A 23,146-nucleotide genomic window follows, 5' to 3' on the forward strand; every position below is an offset into this window, starting at 1 on the left:
TCAACTATTAAACTGGAGGAATTTCCTGTGCTCCTGAATGCCTGTTTTTGTCTGGGACCGTCATCCCGCACTGTATTTTGGGACTTTCTAATACTGTGTTTCGTCTTGTTAGTGGGATGGCCTCCTCTATAAACTCTCCCTGTGGGGTTCGACTCCCATGATTTTTTCCCTGCCTCCGTCTTTGAGGATGTGCCATGACTGATCATTTCACAGACTGTGGGCTCCTTTTTTTTAGTAAATGCTAAGCCACTTTTCCTGGAAAGCTTTGGTTTTCTTTCCTTTGAGCAGCCATTAACTGCACAGGTAAATAAATACACACATTCGCTCATTTATCATTAACTCGCTTGGCATAAAGTAAGCAGTTTCTGGAAATAAAACAGCCAAGAAAGGAACTCGATACAAGAAAATAGGAAAAGACTAAGACTGTTGATGTGTGTAAGCCACAGGAGGACTGTTTTGTTGCATGCAGGGTTGGGGAAAGGTCAGAGACCACCGAAATATCAGTACTGTTGCACTAACAGCCCGTGCCTGCTACTGTCCTGTTCCCTCCTAGAGGGCATGGACGACGCGTCACTTACACTGCCCTATCTGTTGCTATGCTGGTGGTCCGAGACAGCATGCTCTCCTCTGCCCAACAACAGCAGGCTCTGTTGCCGCCATCCATTGTTGCTCGTACTGCTTTCCTCTTAGGGCATGCGGGCGCTTTCCTAGTTTTTCCCAGCCAATGGCTTTACAATTCAGAGTACTTAAGGCAGATTTCCCTAGGAGAGGGTTCCTGACCTTTAGGTTTTCTAGTTTACTAGTAGTGTTGGTCGAGCACAAAAGTGCTCGGGTGCTCGAGTAGAACAAAACGGGATGCTCGGATGCTTTACCGAGCACCCGAGGATAATGGAAGTCAATGGGAGAACCCGAGAATTAAACCAGGCACCCGCTGCTCTGAAGGTCTGGTTCATATGAAAAGGTCAGAAATTGATGGAAACACCACTGAAATGGAACAGCATGGGGAGGATGTCTGGATGCATCTTGGACTCCCAGGTCGCTGCTGGGAACGATGTTGTCCGAATAGTACGCCACTTTTACAGACTGACAATAATACTCATAAAACCGAATATAAAATCGATTTTAGAGGAAAAATTGTTAGAAAAACATTCTTTCCTGTATATTAACTTGCATATAAAGTGCAAGTGCTGCCAAAAATTACAAGGAAGAGGCACTCCGATACAACTTGTATATCACATAAAGGAGGGCCTCATTCACATTGTGGTACAATTGTTCATATAGTGGGACTCCTACACTCATAAAGCCTATGCATTAAGGGAAAGGACTGCCAAAAATTACAAGGACCCGGCACTCCAATACACCCTTTATTACACATAAAGGAGGGCATCATACACACCCTTGAAAAATGATGATTGCTGGCCTGCTGGTGACCCTCTAAAACAATAGGAGCAAGGGCCTGCTGCCGAGCTGACCATCTAAAACATTAGGGGTGAGGGCCTGCTGCTGATCTGACCATCTAAAACATTAGGGGTGAGAGTCTGCTGCTGAGCTGACCATCTAAAACATTAGGGGTGAGGGCCTGCTGCCGAGCTGACCATCTAAAAATTTTTGTGGGCGAGGGCCTGCTGCCGAGCTGACCATCTAAAAAAAATTGTGGGCGAGGGCCTGCTGCCGAGCTGACCATCTTTAAAATTTTGTGGGCGAGGGATTGCTGCCGAGCTGACCATCTTAAAAATTTTGTGGGCGAGGGATTGCTGCCGAGCTGACCATCTTAAAAATTTTGTAGGCGAGGGCCTGCTGCCGAGCTAACCATCTAAAAAATTTGGTGGGCGAGGGCCTGCTGCCGAGCTGACCATCTAAAAATTTAGGGGTGAGGGTCTGCTGCTGAGCTGACCCTCTAAAACATTATGGGTGAGGGCCTGCTGGTGACCCTCTAAAACATTATGGGTGAGGGCCTGCTGCTGAGCTGACCCTCTAAAACATTATGAGCAAGGGCAGCCTAATAAGCATGTTGATATGATGGAGGAGGAGGATGAGAAAAGAGAGATTGAACCATATACCCTTTTTAGTGGTGGAAGGGGTGCATGGGAATACAGTCTATTCAGTACACCATGAAAGCCACATTTAGAATGCCTTTATATTCAGCCGCTTTCCTCTGGTGGAGTAGAGAAGTCAGAGGCAATCCAGGCCTTGTTCATTTTGATAAGAGTCAACCAGTCAGCATTTTCAGTTGACAGGTGGATGTGCTTATCAGTTATTATGCCCCCAGCAGCACTAGGCACACAGGGATCACTGAGGAGGCTGACACGGTCTGCTATGTACTCCTTCACCATCTTCCAAAATGTTTCCCTTCTTGTGACACTAGGCCACGCATCAGGTTGAGGGTGCTGGCAGGGTGTCATAAAACTGTCCCAGGCCTTGGAGAGTGTTGCCATGCCTCTGTTGGAACTGCTGTCTGTTCCCCTCGTCTCCCCTCCTTAGTTAGCCAAGGAACTACGTACTCTGCAGCCAGCGTTGTCAGCTGGAAATTTTTGGAGCAATTTTTCCACAAGGACATTTTGCTCGTCCTCTCAGCCACAGGAATGAGAGATGAGAAGTTTTCTTTGTAGCGGGGGTCGAAAAGAGTGAACCAGCAGTAATCGGTGTTGGCCAAAATGCGTACAACGCGAGGGTCACGGGAAAGGCAGCCTAACATAAAGTCAGCCATGTGTGCCTAACAGACAAGACTTCACTGTCCTCATCAGGAGGATGACTCTCAATCTCCTCATCCTCTTCCTCCTCTTCTACCCATCCACACTGAACAGATGGAATAAAATTTCCATGGTTACTACCCTCTGTAGCGGAGGCAACCGTCTCCTGCTCCTCCTCCTCATCATCATCATCCAATTCGCGCTGAGAAGACGAACTCAGGGTGGTCTGGCTATCCTGTGTACTTTCTTCCCATAAATTTCACCTCTTCAACATGCAAAGCGTCCGCCTTAATTGTGAGCAGCAAGCGTTTGAGTAGACACAGAAGCGAGATGGTTATGCTGATAAAAGCGTTATCGCCACTCAAATCTGTGTTGATTCCTCAAAGTTGCGTAAAACCTCAGAGAGGTCAGACATCAATGTCCACTTGTTGCTTGTGAAGAGCGGAAGATGACTGGAAAGGCGACGACCATGTTGCAGCTGGTATTTCACTACTGCCCTCTGCTGCTCACAGAGCTTGGCCAACATGTGGAACGTGGAGCTGGTGAGCTGGAAATTGCAAACGCTGTTGCAGCACTGCCAGACCGGCGGAAGCTGTCGATGACTTGCGAAAATGGGCACACACGCGGCGCACCTTCACCAGTAGCTTAGGCAAATTTGGGTAGGGTTTGAGAAACCGCTGAACCACTAGGTTGAACATGTGGGCTAGGCATGCTATGAGTGTGAGCTTGCCAAGCTCCAAAGCCGCCACCAAGCTACTGCCATTATGAGACACAACCATGCCTGGTTGTGGGTTGAGTGGCGAGAGCCACAGCTCTGCGCCAGTGTGCTACACTGCTTCCAGGTACTGACTGATGGCTGACTGGTGCTGCAAGATGATAATTCAGAGGTGGAAGTGGAGGAGGAGGTAGGTGGCGTGGGTGGCGGCAGAAACCCTGATGGAAGTAGGGCCCGCAATCCTTGTCTTCGGTATCACCTGTGCCATCCCAGGGTATGACTTGCTACCGGCCTCCACAACGTTCACCCAGTGTGCCATCATGGAAATGTAGCGTCCCTGGCCAAAAGCACTTGTCCATGTGTAAGTGGACATTCCCAATAACTGCGTAGGTCAGTGCACGGGTGTTGTTACGGGACACATGCTGGTGTAAGGCTGGGACTGCACACCGTGAAAAATATTGGTGGCTGGGGACAGAGTACCGCGGGACAGCCGCCGCCATCAGGCAGTGGAAAGCCTCAGTCTCCACAAGCCTAAATGGCAACATTTCCAGGGCCAGCAATTTGGAAAGATTCGCATTTAGTGCTACGGTCTGTGGGTATAGACATCTGTTTGCTGCGCTGGGACACAGAAGTGGATGTGCTAGCTGATGGTGCTTGTGAAAGTCCAGGTGCATGGTGGGAGGTATCAAGGCCTGCGTCTTGAACAGGGGATTGGCCAGCACGTAACACAGAGGAAGAGGAGGCAGTGGTGTGACTCGCAGACACTGATTGTGGACCCAGGCGTTTGGCCCACCTATTAGGGTGCTTTGATCCCATGTGGCGGATCATGCTGGTGGTGGTGAGGTTGCTAGTGTTCATGCCTCTGCTCATTTTGTTACGGCACAGGTTGCAAATGACAATTCTTTTATTGTCCGCACTTTCCTCAAAAAAAAACGCCAGACTGCGGAACACCTACCCGATGGCAAGGGAGTGCTCTGAGGAACAGTTGCGGGCCTGTTTGATGTGGCCCGCCTTCTCCCTTTTGCCACCCCACTGCCTCTTCCAGCCTGTTGCGGTGCTGTGTATCCCTCCCCCTCGGTACTGTTGTCCTCGCTCGGCTTGCCACTTTCCCAGGTTGGGTCAGTGACTTCATCGTCTAGCACCTCCTCTTCCACTTCCTCACTCTGGTCATCCTCCTGACTTGTTGACCTAACAACAACATCAGTTATTGACAACTGTGTCTCATCCTCATCATGAACCTCTTGAAACACTAATTGCCGTTCCCCACCTTCGTCATCTTCGGACTGTGGATGCTCCAGAGTTTGGGAATCAGGGCACAAGATCTCCTCATGTCCCACTTCAAGCGGGCTTGGCAAGAGGCCCAAATTAAGGAACGATGATGAAAATAGCTCCTCGGAATATCCGAGTGTGGGATCACTTGTTTGCCAAGACTCTCCATGGTAGGTGGAAGGAGTATCAGGGTGAGTATTCTGTTGACCAGACTCTACTGAGGCTACTGAGACTGGACTTTATGGAAGACAGGGTGGTGCTTAACCGACTGGAACATTATCTGCTGCAATCCATCCGACTACCTGCTCGCACTGGTCTGACTTCGAGAGTGGTGTCCTGCGCCGCCCTGAAAACTGGGACATGAAGCTAGGTATCGTGGATGAGTGTGTTTCTCGTGCTCTGGCAGCAGGCACAGTTTCACCGCACCCAGGGCCAGGCTATGAGCTGAGCGCTGTGATTGGCCAGACGGCGTCAGGTTCCCCTGGGTGGAGCCTAACTATGAAGATACCGGAGGCTATAACCGGGGAACGGAGCGGCGCCTGGGGATAACAGTAAGTGCAGGGGGATCCCTGGGCGCCGCTCTACACGTCTGTATAGTTAGTTTAGAGGTTTTATTATGGTGAAAGGTCCTCTTTAAATTAAATATATGTTTGCAAGTATGTCACATGTACAGTAGCGCAGGTTTTGTAAGTGTATGAGCAAATAAAGTACACATAATGTCGCAGATATTTTTAGGATGCGCACACGTTAAACAGGAGGTATAGCGCAAGTAATGTCACTGTCACCACCGCCTAATAAAAAATTACACTGAATGAATGTCACTGATATTTAGGATGTGCATACGTTAAACAAGAAGTATAGCGCAAGTAATGTCGCTGTCACCACCGCCTATTAAAAAATGACACTGAATGAATGTCACTGATATTTAGGATGTGCACACGTTAAACAAGAAGTATAGCGCAAGCAATGTCGCTGACACCACCGCCTAATAAAAAAATTACACTGAATGAATGTCACTGATATTTAGGATGTACAAACGTTATACAGGAGGTATAGTGCAAGTAATGTCGCTGTCACCACTGCCTAATAAAAATTTTTACGGAAGGAATGTCACTGATATTTAGGATGCACAAACGTTATACAGGAGGTATAGCGCAAGTAATGTCGCTGTCACCACCGCCTAATAAAAATTACACTGAATGAATGTCACTGATATTTAGGATGTGCACACGTTAAACAAGAAGTATAGCGCAAGCAATGTCGCTGACACCACCGCCTAATAAAAAAATTACACTGAATGAATGTCACTGATATTTAGGATGTACAAACGTTATACAGGAGGTATAGTGCAAGTAATGTCGCTGTCACCACTGCCTAATAAAAAATTTTACGGAAGGAATGTCACTGATATTTAGGATGCACAAACGTTATACAGGAGGTATAGCGCAAGTAATGTCGCTGTCACCACCGCCTAATAAAAATTACACTGAATGAATGTCACTGATATTTAGGATGTGCACACGTTAAACAAGAAGTATAGCGCAAGCAATGTCGCTGACACCACCGCCTAATAAAAAATTACACAGAATTAATGTCTCTGATGGGCAAACGTTACACAGGAGATGTAGAGCAGGTAATGTCGCTGCCACCAGCAGCAAAAAAAATTTGACTGAATGTCACTGATATTTCGAATACACAAACGTTATACAGGAGATGTAGCGCAGGTAATGTAACAGTCGGCAGCGGACACCGTCTACAGGAAAAGTACACTGGATGTCACAGATATTTTTAGGCTGCGCACACGTTACACAGGAGATGTAGCGCAGATAATGTCGCTGTCACCAGCGGCGAAAAAAAATGACACTGAATGTCACTGATATTTCGGATGCGCTAACGTTATACTGGAGATGTAGCGCAGATAAAGTCGTTGTCTGCAGCGGCCAAACAATTGCACTAATATATATATATATATTTTGCTGCAAGATACAACTATAGTCCTTAAAAGTACTTTTGGGTCTATAACAAGTATAAAAGCTAAAATATTCTTATTTCACTCCCTACACTATCTCTCCCTTCTGCTCTCCAGCTCTCCCTGACTAAGACTGAGCTGAACACGTGTCATCGGGTGCTATATAGCACCCGATGATTCTTTCCAGCCAGCCAATCACTGTAATGCTACTGTATTACAGTGAATGGCAGTACTACCTGCACGTTTATTGGCTGCGTAGCAGCCAACAAATGTGCGGGGGGGAGACTCGAGCATTGCGCTCGAGCACACGCAGTATTCAGCCGAACACCACGATGTGCCGAGCAGCACGATGCTCAAGTGAAATGAGTGTTTGGCTGAGAATGCTCGCCCAACACTACTTACTAGTGTTTAGTGACCGTGTGATGTTCTGTTTGTCTGCCCGTGTACCAAGCTCTGCCTGTTTACCAATTCTGACCCTCCACTGCTTGATCATACCTTAACCTGTTTACTGTATTGACACTTTGCCACTAGCCCTGACTTTGCACTAGTTTTACAGATTTCAATAAATTCTTCCTGCCCTGACCTATGCCTGTTTCCTAACTATGTGTATTGCCTGATCCCTTGGTGTTTCACACCGGTGTCTGTGACCCAATGAGTCAGCTACCAACCACACCTGGACAATTCCAAGAGATAGTGGCCTGGTGGCTCCCCCGCAGCGAAGTCCAGATCCCTGTATAGTGTTTAAAGTGTGAAAACCAGGGGACTGCCAGGAGCATGGTTCTACACCCGCTGCCTGTAACAAGTATAATTCTAAGGATTGGATTGATTTTAACATTATGTAGACAAATTACTATAGAAAAAGGGATGCATGGATATATATGTAGCTAGACAGATACATAGCTAGATCGATGCATAGGTAGACAGGTAGATGTATAGGTAGATGATAGACAGATAGATAAATACTTTCAAGTGATGTTAGCGGCACAGTGATTAAATAGTAGTGATGCGCCAGTGGCTGCGGAAGCGATCCAACGTCCAAGTAAATAAATTTCACTGCACTCCCAAAAAGTAAAAAGTATTGTTCTTTAATTACCAAAAAGTGATGTTTCAGTCCTCTTACTGGGACTTTTCTGCAGCAGTGACTGCTTGAGAAAAGTCCCAGTAAGAGGACTGAAACATCGCTTTTTAGTTATTAAAGAACATTACTTTTTACTTTTTTGGAGTGCCGTGGAATTTTTCTAATTTAGATAGATAGATAAATAGTTAGATAGATATGTGCTCACCTTTACCTTTCTGCAAATGTCATAAACCCCCTTCCTGCCAAACGCAGTTTTCAGGCTCAGATCCTGAGTCCACTCTGTACACTTCTCCTGTCTTTATAATGTACGAAGCACTCTCACAATCTAAATTCAATATGTTATTGTGACATGCTGGCAACACACTTGACATGTTTTAATTCACATCAGAACCACTGGGTGACCAAATATAGACACATATAACTCAAACAACTCCCAAGTTCAGGAAGGGCAAATGTGTAGATACAATAGACAGAAATATAATACAGTTCCAGAATAAATAAAAAATTATCTATATTTGCAAAGGTTCTTAGATGAGTCACTTACATAGCGCTAAAAACCTTAAATTCACGAAAACACTACAGACAACCTCCGGACTCATCAGGCAAAGCATTGTGGTCTAAATCTTCTTAAAAATAACACTCCCACATCCTTGTTTTCCTAGAGAGGTGTCAGTACTTCTGCGTTCTGAAGTATCCAAAATTAATACCGTAATGACCCAATGAAGCTTGCTGGCCAAAAAAATATAGATTGCCCTACCTAATTGCAGTCTAGACTTCAAGGCAAAGTGCCAGCTGAAATGTATTACATATGTATGCTCTGACTTTAGAAAACACTTTGATTCGCTAACAGCACTAAAATATTTCTTCGACATGTAAAAATACAACCCAAAATAAATTTTTAAAATCTAAAGTGATCATGTCCCGAGTACATCATTTTTGGAATGTACACAACATGTTGACAATGATGCTGGGTTTCAGGGTTGGTCTACCACTCTGTGTAGGAGAAAAGGGTGTCATGGAATATATAGGTCTGAGGCTCTGCTCACATCCAGGTCTGTTCATTATGAAAGCCACAATGTTATGCAGGATCCATCGTGAAGGTGTTCTCCTGGATTTTCAGACTGATGGCCTATCCTCGGGATAGGTCATCAATGTGAGATCGGCGGGGGTCCGACTTATGGCACCCCCGTCGATCAGCTGTTTGAGGATACTGCAGCACTGTGGTCAGCATTGCAACCTCCTCATAGCCCACCAAGCACATCACCATCCATTTGATAGTGCTTGTACTTGGTATCACAGCTCAGCCTCATTCACTTAAATGGAACTGAGCCGTTACTAAGCCTGACTCATGTACAGTGACATCACATGGCCTAGGAAGAGGCCTAAGTGCTCTCGGAGTGCCGCTGCCTCTTCATACAGTTGATAGGCGAGGGTCCCAGGTGTCAGACCCGCGTTGATGTGATATTGATGACCTATCCTGAGAATAGGCCATCAATATGAAATTCTCAGATAACCCCTCAGATAGTCCATTGACTCATAATTGCATCCATCAAGGATTTCACCCTGGTGTCCATTGTTGTCAAAGTGATGGAACTGCCAATAGAGCCCATCACTGAAATATGTTTGGAGCCTAGAGTAACATTATACATACTGTAGTATTTCATGATATTTTGCCTTCTTTCTTCTTTAGACCCTTACACCATTATGTTCTTTTCTTATAGTATGAAGAAGGAAAAAAACGCAGGAAACCAAATTACAGCAGTGTGGACTTATCTGAAGTAGAGTGGGAAGACCGAGATGATGTGGTAGGTGTTAGAGACATGTCTTGTGCGGTATGTGTGATGACCCAAAGTGTGCATCTTTCACTGCATTCAATTTGTGGGAATTTGACATTACTTCAATATATTCAATATTAATTCAATAGATTTATATTTCAGCATGTCTCAGTGTTGCAGTTGTATAAATGCATAATGGTGTGACAGTTGTGCATTCCTATGAGAGCTAGAAAAATTAGCCTAAAGAGGTTGTCCCATTCTTCATCTAAAAAAAAGTCCCTACTAAGAATATGGTTGTGATATGTCCTGCTGCAATTTTATATTTATTATTTATGTAATGCCAACATTTTTTTATGCCACTGTACATGCATGTCATCACTCACTATTCCTATCGGGTATTTCACTCTTAATTCCAAAGTAAAAGGGTTTTCCAGGATTACAATATTGATGACCTATCCTCAAGATATCTGATCCGGTATCTGATCCGTTGGGGAACGACACACGGCACTGTCACCAATCAGCTGTTTGAAGAGGCTGTGGCCTCCTCACAGCATACCAAAGATAGTGCCGTTCAATTCATAGCGGCTGTGCTTGAAATTGCTGCCCAAGCTCATTCCCTTGAATGGGAATAAGCTGCAAATAGGCCCTGTGACCGATGAACGTGACATCACCAGAGCTCCCCAGGTTCTTCAAACAGAAGATTGGTGGGGGTGCCAGGAGTCAGACCCCACCGATCAGATTCTGATGAGCTATCCTAATGATAGGCCTCTAAACTCCTGTCACTCTCTTCCTCCTTCGGCCTATCACAGTGGTCTTCAGTTCCCACCCACAGAGATGGTCACACTCTGGATCTGATCTTTACCCGCCTCTGCTCCCTATCTAACCTTTCTAATTCGCCTCTCCCCCTATCCGACCACAACCTACTCACCTTCTCTTCACTGGTCTCTTCTGATGCTCCCCCGGGCCACACACTAACACACCCCCGCAGGAACCTTAAACATCTCGACTTTCACTTGCTTTCCGACTCTCTTCTCCCACTCTCTACCATCTGTTCCCTCCTAGACCCAGAAGCTGCTACCACCCTATATAACACCACAATAAGTACAGCTCTGGACACTGTTGCCCCCCTCACACACAACAAAACCCGAAAAATCAACAGACAACCCTGGCACACCAACCTGACCAAAAAACTCAGACAAGCTTCCAGGGCTGCTGAGCGGCAATGGAAGAAATCCCATTCAAATGATCATTTCACCGCATACAAGCAATCCCTCCTCATATTTAAATCCTCACTCGCTGATGCAAAACAGGCTTACTTCTCATCTCTCATATCTTCCCTGTCACACAGCCCTAAACAAATTTTTAGCACTTTTAACTCCCTTCTCCGCCCCCCAGCGCCCCCACCCTCTCCTCTCTTCTCAGCTGAGGACTTTGCCAAATATTTCAAACAAAAGATAGTCAACATCAGAGAAAGCTTCACCACACAGTCCCCACAGACCCTCTACACAACGGCTCGGTCCCCTTCTCCCAAAACCTGCTTCTCCACCATTACAGAAGAAAAACTCTCCACTCTACTCTCCAAATCTCATCTGACCACCTGTGCACTTGACCCAATCCCATACCACCTCATCCCTAACCTCACCACAGTGTTTATCCCAGCCCTAACTCATCTCTTCAACCTATCACTAAACTCTGGTGTCTTCCCCTCTGCTTTTAAACATGCTACTATTACACCCATCCTCAAAAAGCCTTCACTTGACCCATCTTCCTTGTCCAGTTATCGCCCCATATCACTTCTTCCGTATGCCTCAAAGCTACTTGAACAACATGTCCATTCAGAACTGTCCTCCCACCTCTCCTCCTGCTCCCTCTTTGACCGCCTACAATCTGGCTTCCGACCCCACCACTCAACCGAGACTGCCCTTACCAAAGTCACCAATGACCTACTGACAGCCAAAACCAAGAAACAATACTCTGTCCTCCTTCTCCTTGACCTGTCCTCTGTCTTCGACACTGTTGACCACTCCCTTCTGTTGCAAACTCTCTCATCTCTTGGCATCACCGACCTGGCCCTCTTCTGGATCACATCATACCTCACAGACCGGACGTTTAGCGTCTCCCACTCTCGCACCACCTCCTCGTCTCATTCCATCTCTGTTGGTGTCCCGCAAGGCTCTGTCCTAGGACCCCTGCTCTTCTCTATCTACACCTTTGGCCTGGGACAGCTCATAGAGTCCCATGGCTTTCAGTATCACTCCTACGCTGACGACACACAAATCTACCTCTCTGGTCCAGAAATCACCACCTTACTATCAAGAATCCCACAATGCCTATCTTCTATATCATCCTTCTTCGCCTCTCGCTTTCTAAAACTTAACATGGATAAGACAGAATTCATAATCTTTCCCCCATCTTGTTCAACCCCCTCAACAGACCTATCTTTCATGATCAATGGCTGCACACTCTGCCCGGTCAACAAAGTCTTCTGCCTTGGAGTGACCTTGGATTCTGCACTTTCCTTCCGACCGCAAATCCAAGCTCTTTCCACCACCTGCCGCCTCCAACTCAAAAACATCTCCCGCATCCGTGCTTTCCTTAACTTTGAATCTGTGAAAATTCTTGTACATGCCCTCATTATCTCTCGCCTAGACTACTGCAACATTCTCCTCTGTGGCCTTCCATCTAGCACTCTCGCACCTCTCCAATCTATCCTCAACTCTGCTGCCCGACTAATCCACCTCTCCCCCTATTACTCCTCTGCCTCTCCCCTCTGCCAATCCCTTCACTGGCTCCCCATTGCCCAGCGAATTGACTTCAAAGTACTAACAAATACATACAAGGCCGTCCATAACCTGTCCCCTCCCTACATCTCTGAGCTACTTTCCCGATACATCCCCACACGCATTCTTCGATCCTCACAAGACCTCCTTCTCTCCTCTCCTCTTATTGCCTCTTCCCACAATCGACTCCAAGATTTCTCCCGTGCATCCCCAATACTCTGGAACTCGCTACCCCAACATATCAGACTCTCACCTACATTGGAATCCTTCAAAAGAAACCTGAAAACCCACCTCTTCAGACAAGCCTACAACCAGTGACCCCGCTGCCTCTATACCGCCATGACCAACTTAACTCGCACCTACTGTGTCCTTCACCCATACCATGTAGATTGTAAGCCCTCACAGGCAGGGCCCTCTCTCCTTCTGTACCAGTTTGTAACTTGTCTTGTTTATGATTAGTGCAATTGTCTGTATTATGTATGTGCACCGCTCATCATATGTACAGCGCTATGGAATGAATGGCACTTTAATAATAAATAATAATAATAATAATAGGCCACTAATATTGTACTCAAAGAAATATCCTTTAATCTATCAGTAGATATTTGGAGTAAAAAATAATAACTTGTAGAAGTCTACACAAAAATAGGGAGAACATACAAACTGCATATAGATGTCACTCTTAGGTCTCTTTCACACGAGCGAGTCTTCCACGCGGGTGCGATGCATGTTCTATATTCTGCGTTTTTCACGCAGTCTTGGCCCCATAGAGGTGAATGGGGCTTCAGTGAAAAACACATTGCATCCGCGCGGAAAAAAATGAACGCAATCGCAGACAATACTGACTGAACTTGCTTGTAAAATGGTGCGAGTTTCACTGAATGCATCCGGACCTAATCCGTCACGCTCGTGTGAAAGAGGCCTTAGTCAGATTTGAACTCCGTCGCCTGTCACTGCAAGGCACCAGTTCAAACCACAGAGACAGAGCATGACCAGCTGTAATCACCATGGGGAAGTGACTGGCTCGTCTTCATTTTTGCTTCATTATATAGTGTCGATTGAAATCAGTACACCCCCCCCAACTTGTTACCGCCCCTCTGTACCCTTACTGCAGACTGCTAGCTTTCATTCATAACTTCTTAACTTCTCAGGTCAGGAGCGATGAAAGGTCCTCTTTAACCCTAAAACTTAAAAAAATAAAATTAAATCACTGCTCAACAGTCCACTACTTTATGTGAAGATGTTCAAATTCTATGGACAATATCAGTTTATATTTACTATATCCTATATATATTTACTTTATATCCTACTTCTGTGAAAGTTGAATGACAACTAATATGGCTGCTACTAGAGTTCCCAGTTGAGTTTTGACCCAGCCGTATAGTGATAAGGAACAAGGGACATATCCCTATACAGTATAACGGTATTCAGTTGCTGGTAGGCACCAATATCCTTAAAACCCAGTTCCTGGCAGTTTTTTTTTCCAGTGAGTCCTAGCTCCTAGGTTGTGCCATATGACTCAAAGCCCTGAAGATATTTCTTTTTTACCTATGTCCCAACTGGTCTGTCATGGGAGCAACTCATGCTGCATAGATCTTGAAGACAAATGAAGATCTTGATTTGCCTTGATGTCATTGGAGATAAAGAACATCAACAACAAGATGTGAAGTGGGAGAGATACTGCTGAATTTGTTGTACTGTTAACCCATAGGGTGTGTACAGAGTTCCCAGTTGTATACAATACAGTAAAGCTAAGTTTGGCATTCGGCACAATGAAGTTTATCCTCTCCATTATGTCTTTGAAAGTAATACCATTGTTGAGTAGAGGACTTAAATTTGGGCATCCTTTTAAGTTTATTGAGGGAGGTTCAGTTGCAGAGAAAATTAAGTTTGATCCCATATGCAGATGAGCTGGCTAGTGCCCATTGGGTGGTCCCAAGCACGACAAGTGCTTAGGGTCTTTTTCCTAAACCCTGCCCCACTCCTTGGTGTTGATTGAAAGCTTTCTCTCTTTCTGATATCACACAGCCCTGAAGTGAAATATTGTGTATGTGTGCTGCATTCGTTGGGATACACATACACAGTATTTTCCCTTCTGTGAGCATCTGCATCATTGATGGTACTTCCTATCCATGGTTCTGGAGTTTTTAATTTGGCCTTCAGCTTAAGTCCTACCATTTAGTAATCTAAAACAGAATGGTTTCCATGTTCCATGTAGTGACAGCACTCAACTGGTGGCTTTCATAGGATGTGTCCCATCCCCACCGTTTAGAGTACACAGTTCCAATTGAAGACGTCATGCCACAATTGTACACAAGGGGTTAATTTATCCAGTTGAGTTGTGCGATGTTCAAGGTGCTGTGCGGCCATTAATAACATAGAAACATAGAAACATAGAATGTGTCGGCAGATAAGAACCATTTGGCCCATCTAGTCTGCCCAATAATGATGCAGACCAACTTAATGATGCAGACCAACTAAACAGTGCAGCCACACTACAACCGCGACATGACCTTGCAGTGTGGTACTTTTATGTTAAAGGGGTTATCCGGCTATTTGTAACTGATGACCTTTCCTTTGGATAGGTAATCAGCATCTGATCAGTGGGGGTCTAACACCCAGGACTCCCACTAATCAGCTGCTGGGCCTGCTCAAACAACTGATCGACTCAAACAGCTCAGCTATTTGAAACCAATGACCCATCCAGATGATACGGTAGGTAATCAGATAACCCCTTTAACATAAAAGAAGTGATCAGCCAACAAACAAGTGTTGCTGGTTGATCGCTGAGATGTTTGGACGGTCAACGACTGGCCAAACAACTATTAATAGGAATGATTGTTCCCGACCATCCGCCCATGTAAAAGGACCTTAACCTTTGTTGCTCCACCATATGTTTGTTCATGTCGGACATTTGCTCCTGGCTTACAGCATGTGTTTCCCTATTCCCTGCAGTCATAATTACTGAGAGCATTGCTCTGCCCCTACAGGGCTTAAGCAGACCTCAAGAAACTTCTGTTATATTAGTCTCCACGTTTCTGGAACTTTTCCTTGAGGACTACTCACCACTGAAAGGTCTTTGAAATCATATTAAACAGATTTTTTATAGGGTGAAAATGTTCGAGGGAAAATATAGTTGGAGGCATCTGGAGCTGGCATTACTTCTCAAGCTGTGTGTGTTCAAATGCTCAAAATGTTACGCAATGTTCACATTGACGAAAACCTGTGCGGCCAAAAAGTGTTCCGTTCAGGCGTAGCTTGAAAATTGATTTGGGGAAATGTACTGTTCAAACTCTTTGTAATGATGATCCAATAATACAGCAGCTGCAGTACCAGATACCAGATATTAACCTTCAAATCAATCATAATACAGGCCTAAAGCACAGCCGGTGGCTGAAAACCTGTTCATATCCACTTGGTATATATGTATTATTTATATACTATATAGCTTTATTATTTGGGCACTATATATGAGTGCTGTTTGGTCATCATATGGCACCATTATGTGTTCAGTGTATGATACTCATTATATAGGTGCTGTACGGTCCTGATAATAACAGTATATGTATAGTATTATGGCAGCATTTTTTTCAATTTCTTTGATCCAAAAAATATTAGTGACCCGCTTTATCTTTTCCTGGTAGTCTGGCCATACGCAAAAAATATTTTTTTGCCAAAGTGGCTAATTGTCTCTCCTGACCCTCCCTCGTTTATTGCAATGGAGAAAGGAGGACAAACTGAAATCCAATGATCAACATTTGCCTACTTTGAGATAGTCAGAAGGCACCCATACACACAAGACTGCCCGAGTACCTGAAGACATTAAAGGGGCTCTTCAGTCAATGCTGAGATATTGATGACCTATCACCTAAACAGGAGAAGAATCTGTAATTACACTGCGCAGCTTCCACAAAGGAGATGACGCACAAGTAATTTTGAAGAGGAGGCAGCGCTCACATGAGCACCACTACCCCTTCAAACAGCTGATCGGCGGGGGTGCCAGGCATTGGATCCCCACCAATCTGATATTGATGACCTATCCTGAGCACAGGTCATCAATATCTTAGCACTGCACAAGGCCTTTAATCTAAAATATATAAGAAGGTTTAGGGTCTCAACAGACAAGAGATCAATCATTTAACATGTACATACATGATACATATTATCGGGGTGGACGCAGCAGGGGACCTCTGTGCAAGAATAAAATATGGTGCCGATGATCTTCAGTAGCTCATATAACAGAGTCACCCCCTTCCCCTGCTTCATATCTTTAATAAACTTCAAATAATTATGAACCATTTTCATTACCTCATTCCTTTACATGCAATCTAATTCACAGCAAAAGGATTGTGCAACTTGTGTTTCGGCTCCATTGCTCCACAGCTGCCTCTGCAGGTCCTGGGTCTCTCTGGAATCAACATAGTGTTGATGGAGGTCACGTTACCTGTCAGCCAGTGACACGTGACCAAGTGACGTTCCGCATGGGTGACAGGTCACTGCTGCGGCCAGTGATTGCCTGCAGCAGTCAATTGACCTCTGTCAACACTTTGTTTATTCCAGAGAGACCAAGGACTTGTGGAGGCAGCCGTGGAGCAATGGAGCTGAAACCCGGCGGTGGGGACTAGGTATTCATGATCACCACCGCGGAATTAGCCACTCTGCCATGTCTGTTCAAAAAACATTTAAAGTTGTACAATGCCTTTAAGGTGGCAGGGGACCCTCAACCTATTAGGCCCCTGTACAGCTGCAATGGTTGCACATATGATAAATACAACCCATATTGTGGATGAAATTATGTATCTCTGCTTAACAGTTACATATGAAGTCAGCGATTAGTCTATTTGGGTACAGAGAAGATATTCTTAGGTAGGAATGCATGGCATTGTTCAATATGTGCAGCCGGGGGGCATCACTTCTTGACAATGGGGACATGTTTAAAAGTGGTTTGGAAATACTTAAGAAGTTCTTGTTATTGTGAATCATTGATTGCATTAAACATCCCACCGGTACTAGATCACTTCAGTCGTAGACAAGTCTCCTTCTTTAATCTTCAGAGTTTGTCATGGCTAAAATTCCTTTTTAATCCTTTGCAAATGTTCATTTGGAGAAACATTTGAGGATAGGATAAGTGGCACCAATCTGGGTTCACGTGCAAGTCTCGGCATGAGATCATTTACATAGTGAGTCATAGAAGGAGAATGGATGAGTATTCTTATGCTTTCCAAACTTTGCCCAGATAGAGCAGATAAAAGAGATTTAGATGTGTCGTTTATGGATCAGAACTGGTATAAGACATGGAATGTTTTGATGATGATTAGGGTTGAGCGAACCTGAACTGTAAAGTTCAGGTTCGTACCGAACTTTAGGATTTTTGGACCCCGGACCCGAACCTGAACATTTCAGTAAAAGTTTGGGTTTGGGTTTGGTGTTTGGGGATTTATTGGCGCTTTTTGAAAGGCTGCAGAGCAGCCAATCGACAAGCGTTTAACTCTGTGCCCTACTAATGGCATGACTGTGATTGGCCAGTGCAGCATGTGACCCAGCCTCTATATAAGCTGGAGTCATGTAGCGCTGCACGTCACTCTGCTGTTACTAGTGTAGGGAGAGGATGCTGATGCTGTGAGGGAGAGAATAGGAAAGAAACTTTAATCAGAGCTGCAATTGAACTCAGCGATCTACATAGATTTAGTTGTGTGGGTGCCGTGCACAATCTTTTTACCCTGCCCTGAGCCCAGCGACAGAGAAAAATAACTTTTATCTGTCTGTTAGTTAGGTGGGCGGCGGCCAGGGGCGTTGCTAGGGTCTAAAGACATCCGGGGCACGAGCCCACGTGAAGCCACGTCCCCACCCAACGAAGCCACGCCCTCATCGGCATCGGGGGCCTTCACAGTAGTTATTAACCCTTTTCAGCAGTCACCCCTTCAGTGAATGGGGGACTGCTGAAAGGGGTTAATAACTACAGTGAAGGGCCTAGCCGTCTGGGCAACCCCACAGATAATCCTAACCTATGGTCAGCCTAATTTAAAATGAAGCAAACCCCCCAACTATAAACTAATCACAGAAGTTGTAACCCATCAACCCCCCTTGTACTTGTTCCGCTACTTGCAGGCTGCGCGGGCATGAGTTCAGATTTTCAGACCGAAGTGACAGAAGTTTTGAACTCATTTTCTAAACTTACCCGTATTTTTCGCTCCGGCCCATAAGATGCACCTAGGTTTTAGAGGGGGACAATAAGAAAAAAATATTTTTCATTACACCCGAGGTCAGACCACCAATCAGACCCCCACTGTTAATTAGACCTCAGCTGACAGCCCCAATAAGACCCCCAATGTTAATAAGACCCCAATAAGACCTCAGATCAGACCCCAATGTGAATGACCCCCAATCAGACCTCAGATAAGAGCCCCAGTGCCTCATATCTGCCCCCTGTGCCCCTCTTTAGCACCCAGTGTCCATCTTCAGCCCCCCAGTGTCCATCTTCAGCCCCCCAGTGCCTCATATAAGGTCCCAGTGCCTCATATCAGCCCCCCAGCAGCCTCATAACAGTCCCCCAGTGCCTCATAACAGCCCCCTAGTGCCTCATAACAGCCCCCAGTGTCCCTCTTAAGCCCCCCAGTGCCTCATATCAGTCCCCAGTGCCAAATATCAGCCCCCTAGTGTCTCATATCAGCCCCCCAGTGCCACATATCAGCCCCCCAGTGCCTCATATCAGCCCCCTAGTGCCTCATATCAGCCCCCCAGTGTCCCTCTTCAGGCCCCCAATGCCTCATATCAGCCCCCCAGTGCCTCATATCAGCCCCCCAGTGTCTCATATCAGTCCCCAGTGCCTCATATCAGCCCCCAGCAGCCTCTCTTAAACCCCCAGTGCCTCACATCAGCCCTCAATGCCCCTCTTCAGCCCCCCAGTGCCTCATATCTGCCCCCAGTGCCCCTCTTCAGCCCCCCAGCAGCCTCTCTTCAGCCCCCCAGTGCCTCACATCAGCCCCCAATGCCCCTCTTCAGCCCCCCCAGTGCCTCACATCAGCCCCAATGCCCCTCTTCAGCCCCCAAGTGCCTCACATCAGCCCCCCAGTGCCCCATATCAGCCCCCCAATGCCCCATATCAGCCCCCCAGCAGCCTCTTTTCAGCCCCCAGTGCCCCTCTTCATCCCCCAGTGCCTCCATCAGCCCCTAAATAAAATAAAATAAAAAAAACACTTACAGTTCCTGCTCCGGATGCTGCTGCTCTTCACCACTCGGTAATCCTCTAGTATAGTCTGCTGTGCAGCCTTCACAGTGGAGCGCCGAGGACCAGGAAGTAAAAGGTGAGTATAGCTCTTCCCGGCCAGCATAAACATTCGGGGCACTGAAAAAAACATTCGGGGCTCCAGCCCCGAATGTTTTGACCTAACGACGCCCCTGGCGGCGGCGGCCATTTTATGCAAGCTCAGTGCACCAGCACTGCATATGTGCTTTTGTGACATTGAAATCCAAGCTTGAAATACTGCAATAATAATCTGGCTTTTAAAAAACACCCATCTTGGGCCTCTGCCCCATTAGTCAGTGTGCAATTTAAGCTAGAAATACAGCTATAATTTTCTGGGTTTTAAAAAACACCCTTTTTGGGCAAAATACTTAATTTTACAGTCCTTGCTGCATCTGTACGTGTGAAATTCAAGTGTTATATACTGCTGTCATATTACGTTATTCAAAAAACACCCATTTTTGGCAAAATACTTAATTTGCGGCTTGTCTGCATCTGTCAGTGTGAAATTCAAGCGTTATATACTGCTGTCATATTTTGTTATAAAAAAACACCCTTTTTGGGCAAAGTACTTAATATTGCAGCCTTTGCTGCATCTGTTAGAGTTAAAAACAAGCTTGAAATACTTCATTAACTTTCAGGCTTTTAAAAAAAACACCCATCTTGAGCCTCTGCCGCATTAGTCAGTGTGCAATTTAAGCTAGAAATACAGCTATAATTTTCTGGGTTTCAAGAAACACCCATTTAGGGCAAAATACTTAATTTGCGGCCTTGTCTGCATCTGTCAGTGTGAGATACACACTTTAGATACTGCTGTGCTATTCTGGTATAAAAAAAAACACCCATTTTGGGTAAAATACTTAATTTGCGGCCTTGTCTGCATCTGTCAGTGTGAAATTCAAGCGTTATATACTCCTGTCATATTCTGTTATAAAAAAAAACACCCTTTTTGGCCAAAGTACAAAGTGCCTTTGCTGCATCTGTGATTGTTAAAACAAGCTTTAAATAGTTCAATACATTTCTGGGTTTTAAAAAACACCCATTTAGGGCAAAAACGTGTGAGATACACCCTTTAGATGCTGTTGTTCTATTCTGCTATTAAAAAAACACCTATTTAGGGCAAAAAAATTAATTGTGCAGCCTTTGCTGCATCTGTCATTGTGAGAGACACCCTTTAGATACTGTTGTTATATTCTGCTATTAAAAAAAACACCCATTTAGGGCAAAAATCTTAATTTGCGGCCTTGTCTGCATCTGTACGTGTGAGATATACGCTTAGATACTGCTGTGCTATTCTGGTATAAAAAGAAACCACCCATTTAGGACAAAAATCTTAATTTTGCAGCCTCTGCTGCATATGTCCTTGTGAGATACACCTTTATATACTGTTGTTGTATTCTGCTATAAAAAAAAACACCCATTTAGGGCAAAAATCTTAATTTTGCAGCCTTTGTTGCATCTGACATTGTGAGATACACCCTTTACATACTGCTGTGCTATTCTGGTATTAAATAAACACCCATTTTGGGCCAAAATCTTAATTTGCGGCCTAGTCTACATCTGTACGTGTGAGATACACCATTTAGATACTGCTGTGCTATTCTGGTATTAAAAAAACACCCATTTAGGGCAAAAATCTAAATTTTGCAGCCTTTGCTGCAAATGTCATTGTGAGATACACACGTTAGATACTGTTGTTCTATTCTGTTATTAAAAAAACACCCATTTTGGGCAAGATTCTAAATTTGAGAAATATGAGGAGAGCGTCAAATAAGGGACGTGGCCCCGGTCGTGCTGCTCCTGGTGGAGCTCCTGTTGCAGGGAGAGGATGTGGTCGATCTGTGCCAGCTACACACACAAGTGAAACACCTTCCTCAGGTGCGAGTAGGTGACAGAACCTTCAGCTGTATTTGGTGCGGCTCTACGAATGGTGAGGCCAGAACAAATACAGACGATAGTAGATTGGGCTGCTGACAGTGCCTCCAGTTCCTTTACATTGTCTCCCACCCAGTCTCCTGTGAAAGATCAGAGTTGGCACCTGTAGCTGATGTCCATCAGTCTTTCACCTCACCCCCTTGCAAATCAGCCAAGCAATCTGAGGCCCAAGTCATGCAGCAGTCTCTTCTGCTTTTCGATGACTCTGTTAGCAGGGTTTCCCAGGGCCATCCACCTAGCCCTGCCCCAGAAGTGGAAGAGATTGAGTGCACCGATGCCCAATCACTTATGTTTCAAGATGAGTATATGGGAGGACCACCGCAACACGTCTCGGATGATGACGAAACACAGGTGCCAACTGCTGTGGCTTTCTGCAGTGTGCAGACCGACAAGGAGGGCAGGGGTGAAGACTGGGTGGAAGATGATGTGGAGTACGATGAAGTCCTCGACCCCACATGGAATCAAGGTCATGCGAGTGACCATTGTAGTTCGGAGGAAGAGGCGGTGGTCGCACAGAGCCACCAGCACAGCAGAAGAGGGGGCAGGATGCAAAAGCGGAGCGGCCATCCCCTAGACAGTACGCCTGCTACTGCCCACCGCAGCAAGGGACCGAGCACACCAAAGCCAGCTCCAAGGAGTTCCCTGGCATGGCAGTTCTTCAGACAATGTGCTGACAACAAGACACGAGTGGTTTGCACGCTGTGCAATCAGAGCCTGAAGCGAGGCATAAACGTTCTCAACCTGAGCACAACCTGCATGACCAGGCAAGTGCAAAGCACGAGCTGCAGTGGAGTAGACACCTCAAAAACCAAGAAAGGTCTCTGGCTCCTCCTGCTTCCTCTTCTGCTGCATTCTCTGCCTCCTCATCCACCTCTGGAGTGACAGTGCCACCTGCCACCCCGCAAACATAGGATCTGCCAGCAACACCACCATCTGGGTCACCAAGCATCTGCACAATGTCCCACAGAAGCGTTCAGCTCTCCATCTCCCAAACACTGGAGCGGAAGAGGAAGTACCCCCCTACCCACCCATGATCCCTGGCCCTGAATGCCAGCATTTCAAAATGACTGCCCTTTGAAATGCTGTCATTTCGTCTGGTGGAGACGGAGAGTTTTAAAAGCCTTATGTGGCTGTCCCACAGTACGTCGTACCCAACCGCCACTACTTTTCCAGGTGTGCCATCCCTTCCCTGCACAACCAAGTGGGGGACAAAATCAGGTGTGCACTGCGCAACGCCATCTGTGGCAAGGTGCACCTCACTATGGATACGTGGACAAGTAAGCATGGTCAGGGACGTTATATCTCCACGCTGGGTAAATGCGGTGGCGGCTGGGCCTGAGGAAGATAGCAGTTTGGCGCATGTCCTTCCACCACTGAAAATTGCAGGGCGCTTCAGTTTGCCTCCTGTTGCTTCCTCCTCCTACTCCGCTTCCTCATCCTCTACCGGCTCCTCATCCGGTCAGCGTAACACCTTCACCACCAACTTCAGCACAGCCAGGGGTAAGGGACAGCAAGCTGTTTTAAAACTTATCTGTTTGGGGGACAAACCCCACACCGCGCAGGAGCTGTGGACGGGCCTTGAACAACAGACCGATGAGTGGTTGCTGCCAGTGAGCCTCAAGCCCGGCCTGGTGGTGTGTGATGATTGGCGAAATCTCGTAGCAGCTCTGGGACTAGCCGGTTTAAATCACA

The 23,146-nt window shown here is 45.9% G+C and overlaps 1 protein-coding gene across 1 annotated transcript in view; it reads left to right on the forward strand.

Moving 5' to 3' along the window:
* The window catches only part of CACNA2D3 (calcium voltage-gated channel auxiliary subunit alpha2delta 3), a 959,782-nt gene that overhangs the window by 655,384 nt on the left and 281,252 nt on the right, over window positions 1-23,146 (forward strand). The window contains exon 18 of the mRNA XM_040407724.1: window positions 9,443-9,526. Coding sequence (XP_040263658.1) covers window positions 9,443-9,526 — 84 coding nt within the window. The remainder of the gene's footprint in view (window positions 1-9,442; window positions 9,527-23,146) is intronic.

Source organism: Bufo bufo, chromosome 9 (assembly GCF_905171765.1).
Source record: "Bufo bufo chromosome 9, aBufBuf1.1, whole genome shotgun sequence".
Lineage (NCBI taxonomy): Eukaryota > Metazoa > Chordata > Amphibia > Anura > Bufonidae > Bufo > Bufo bufo.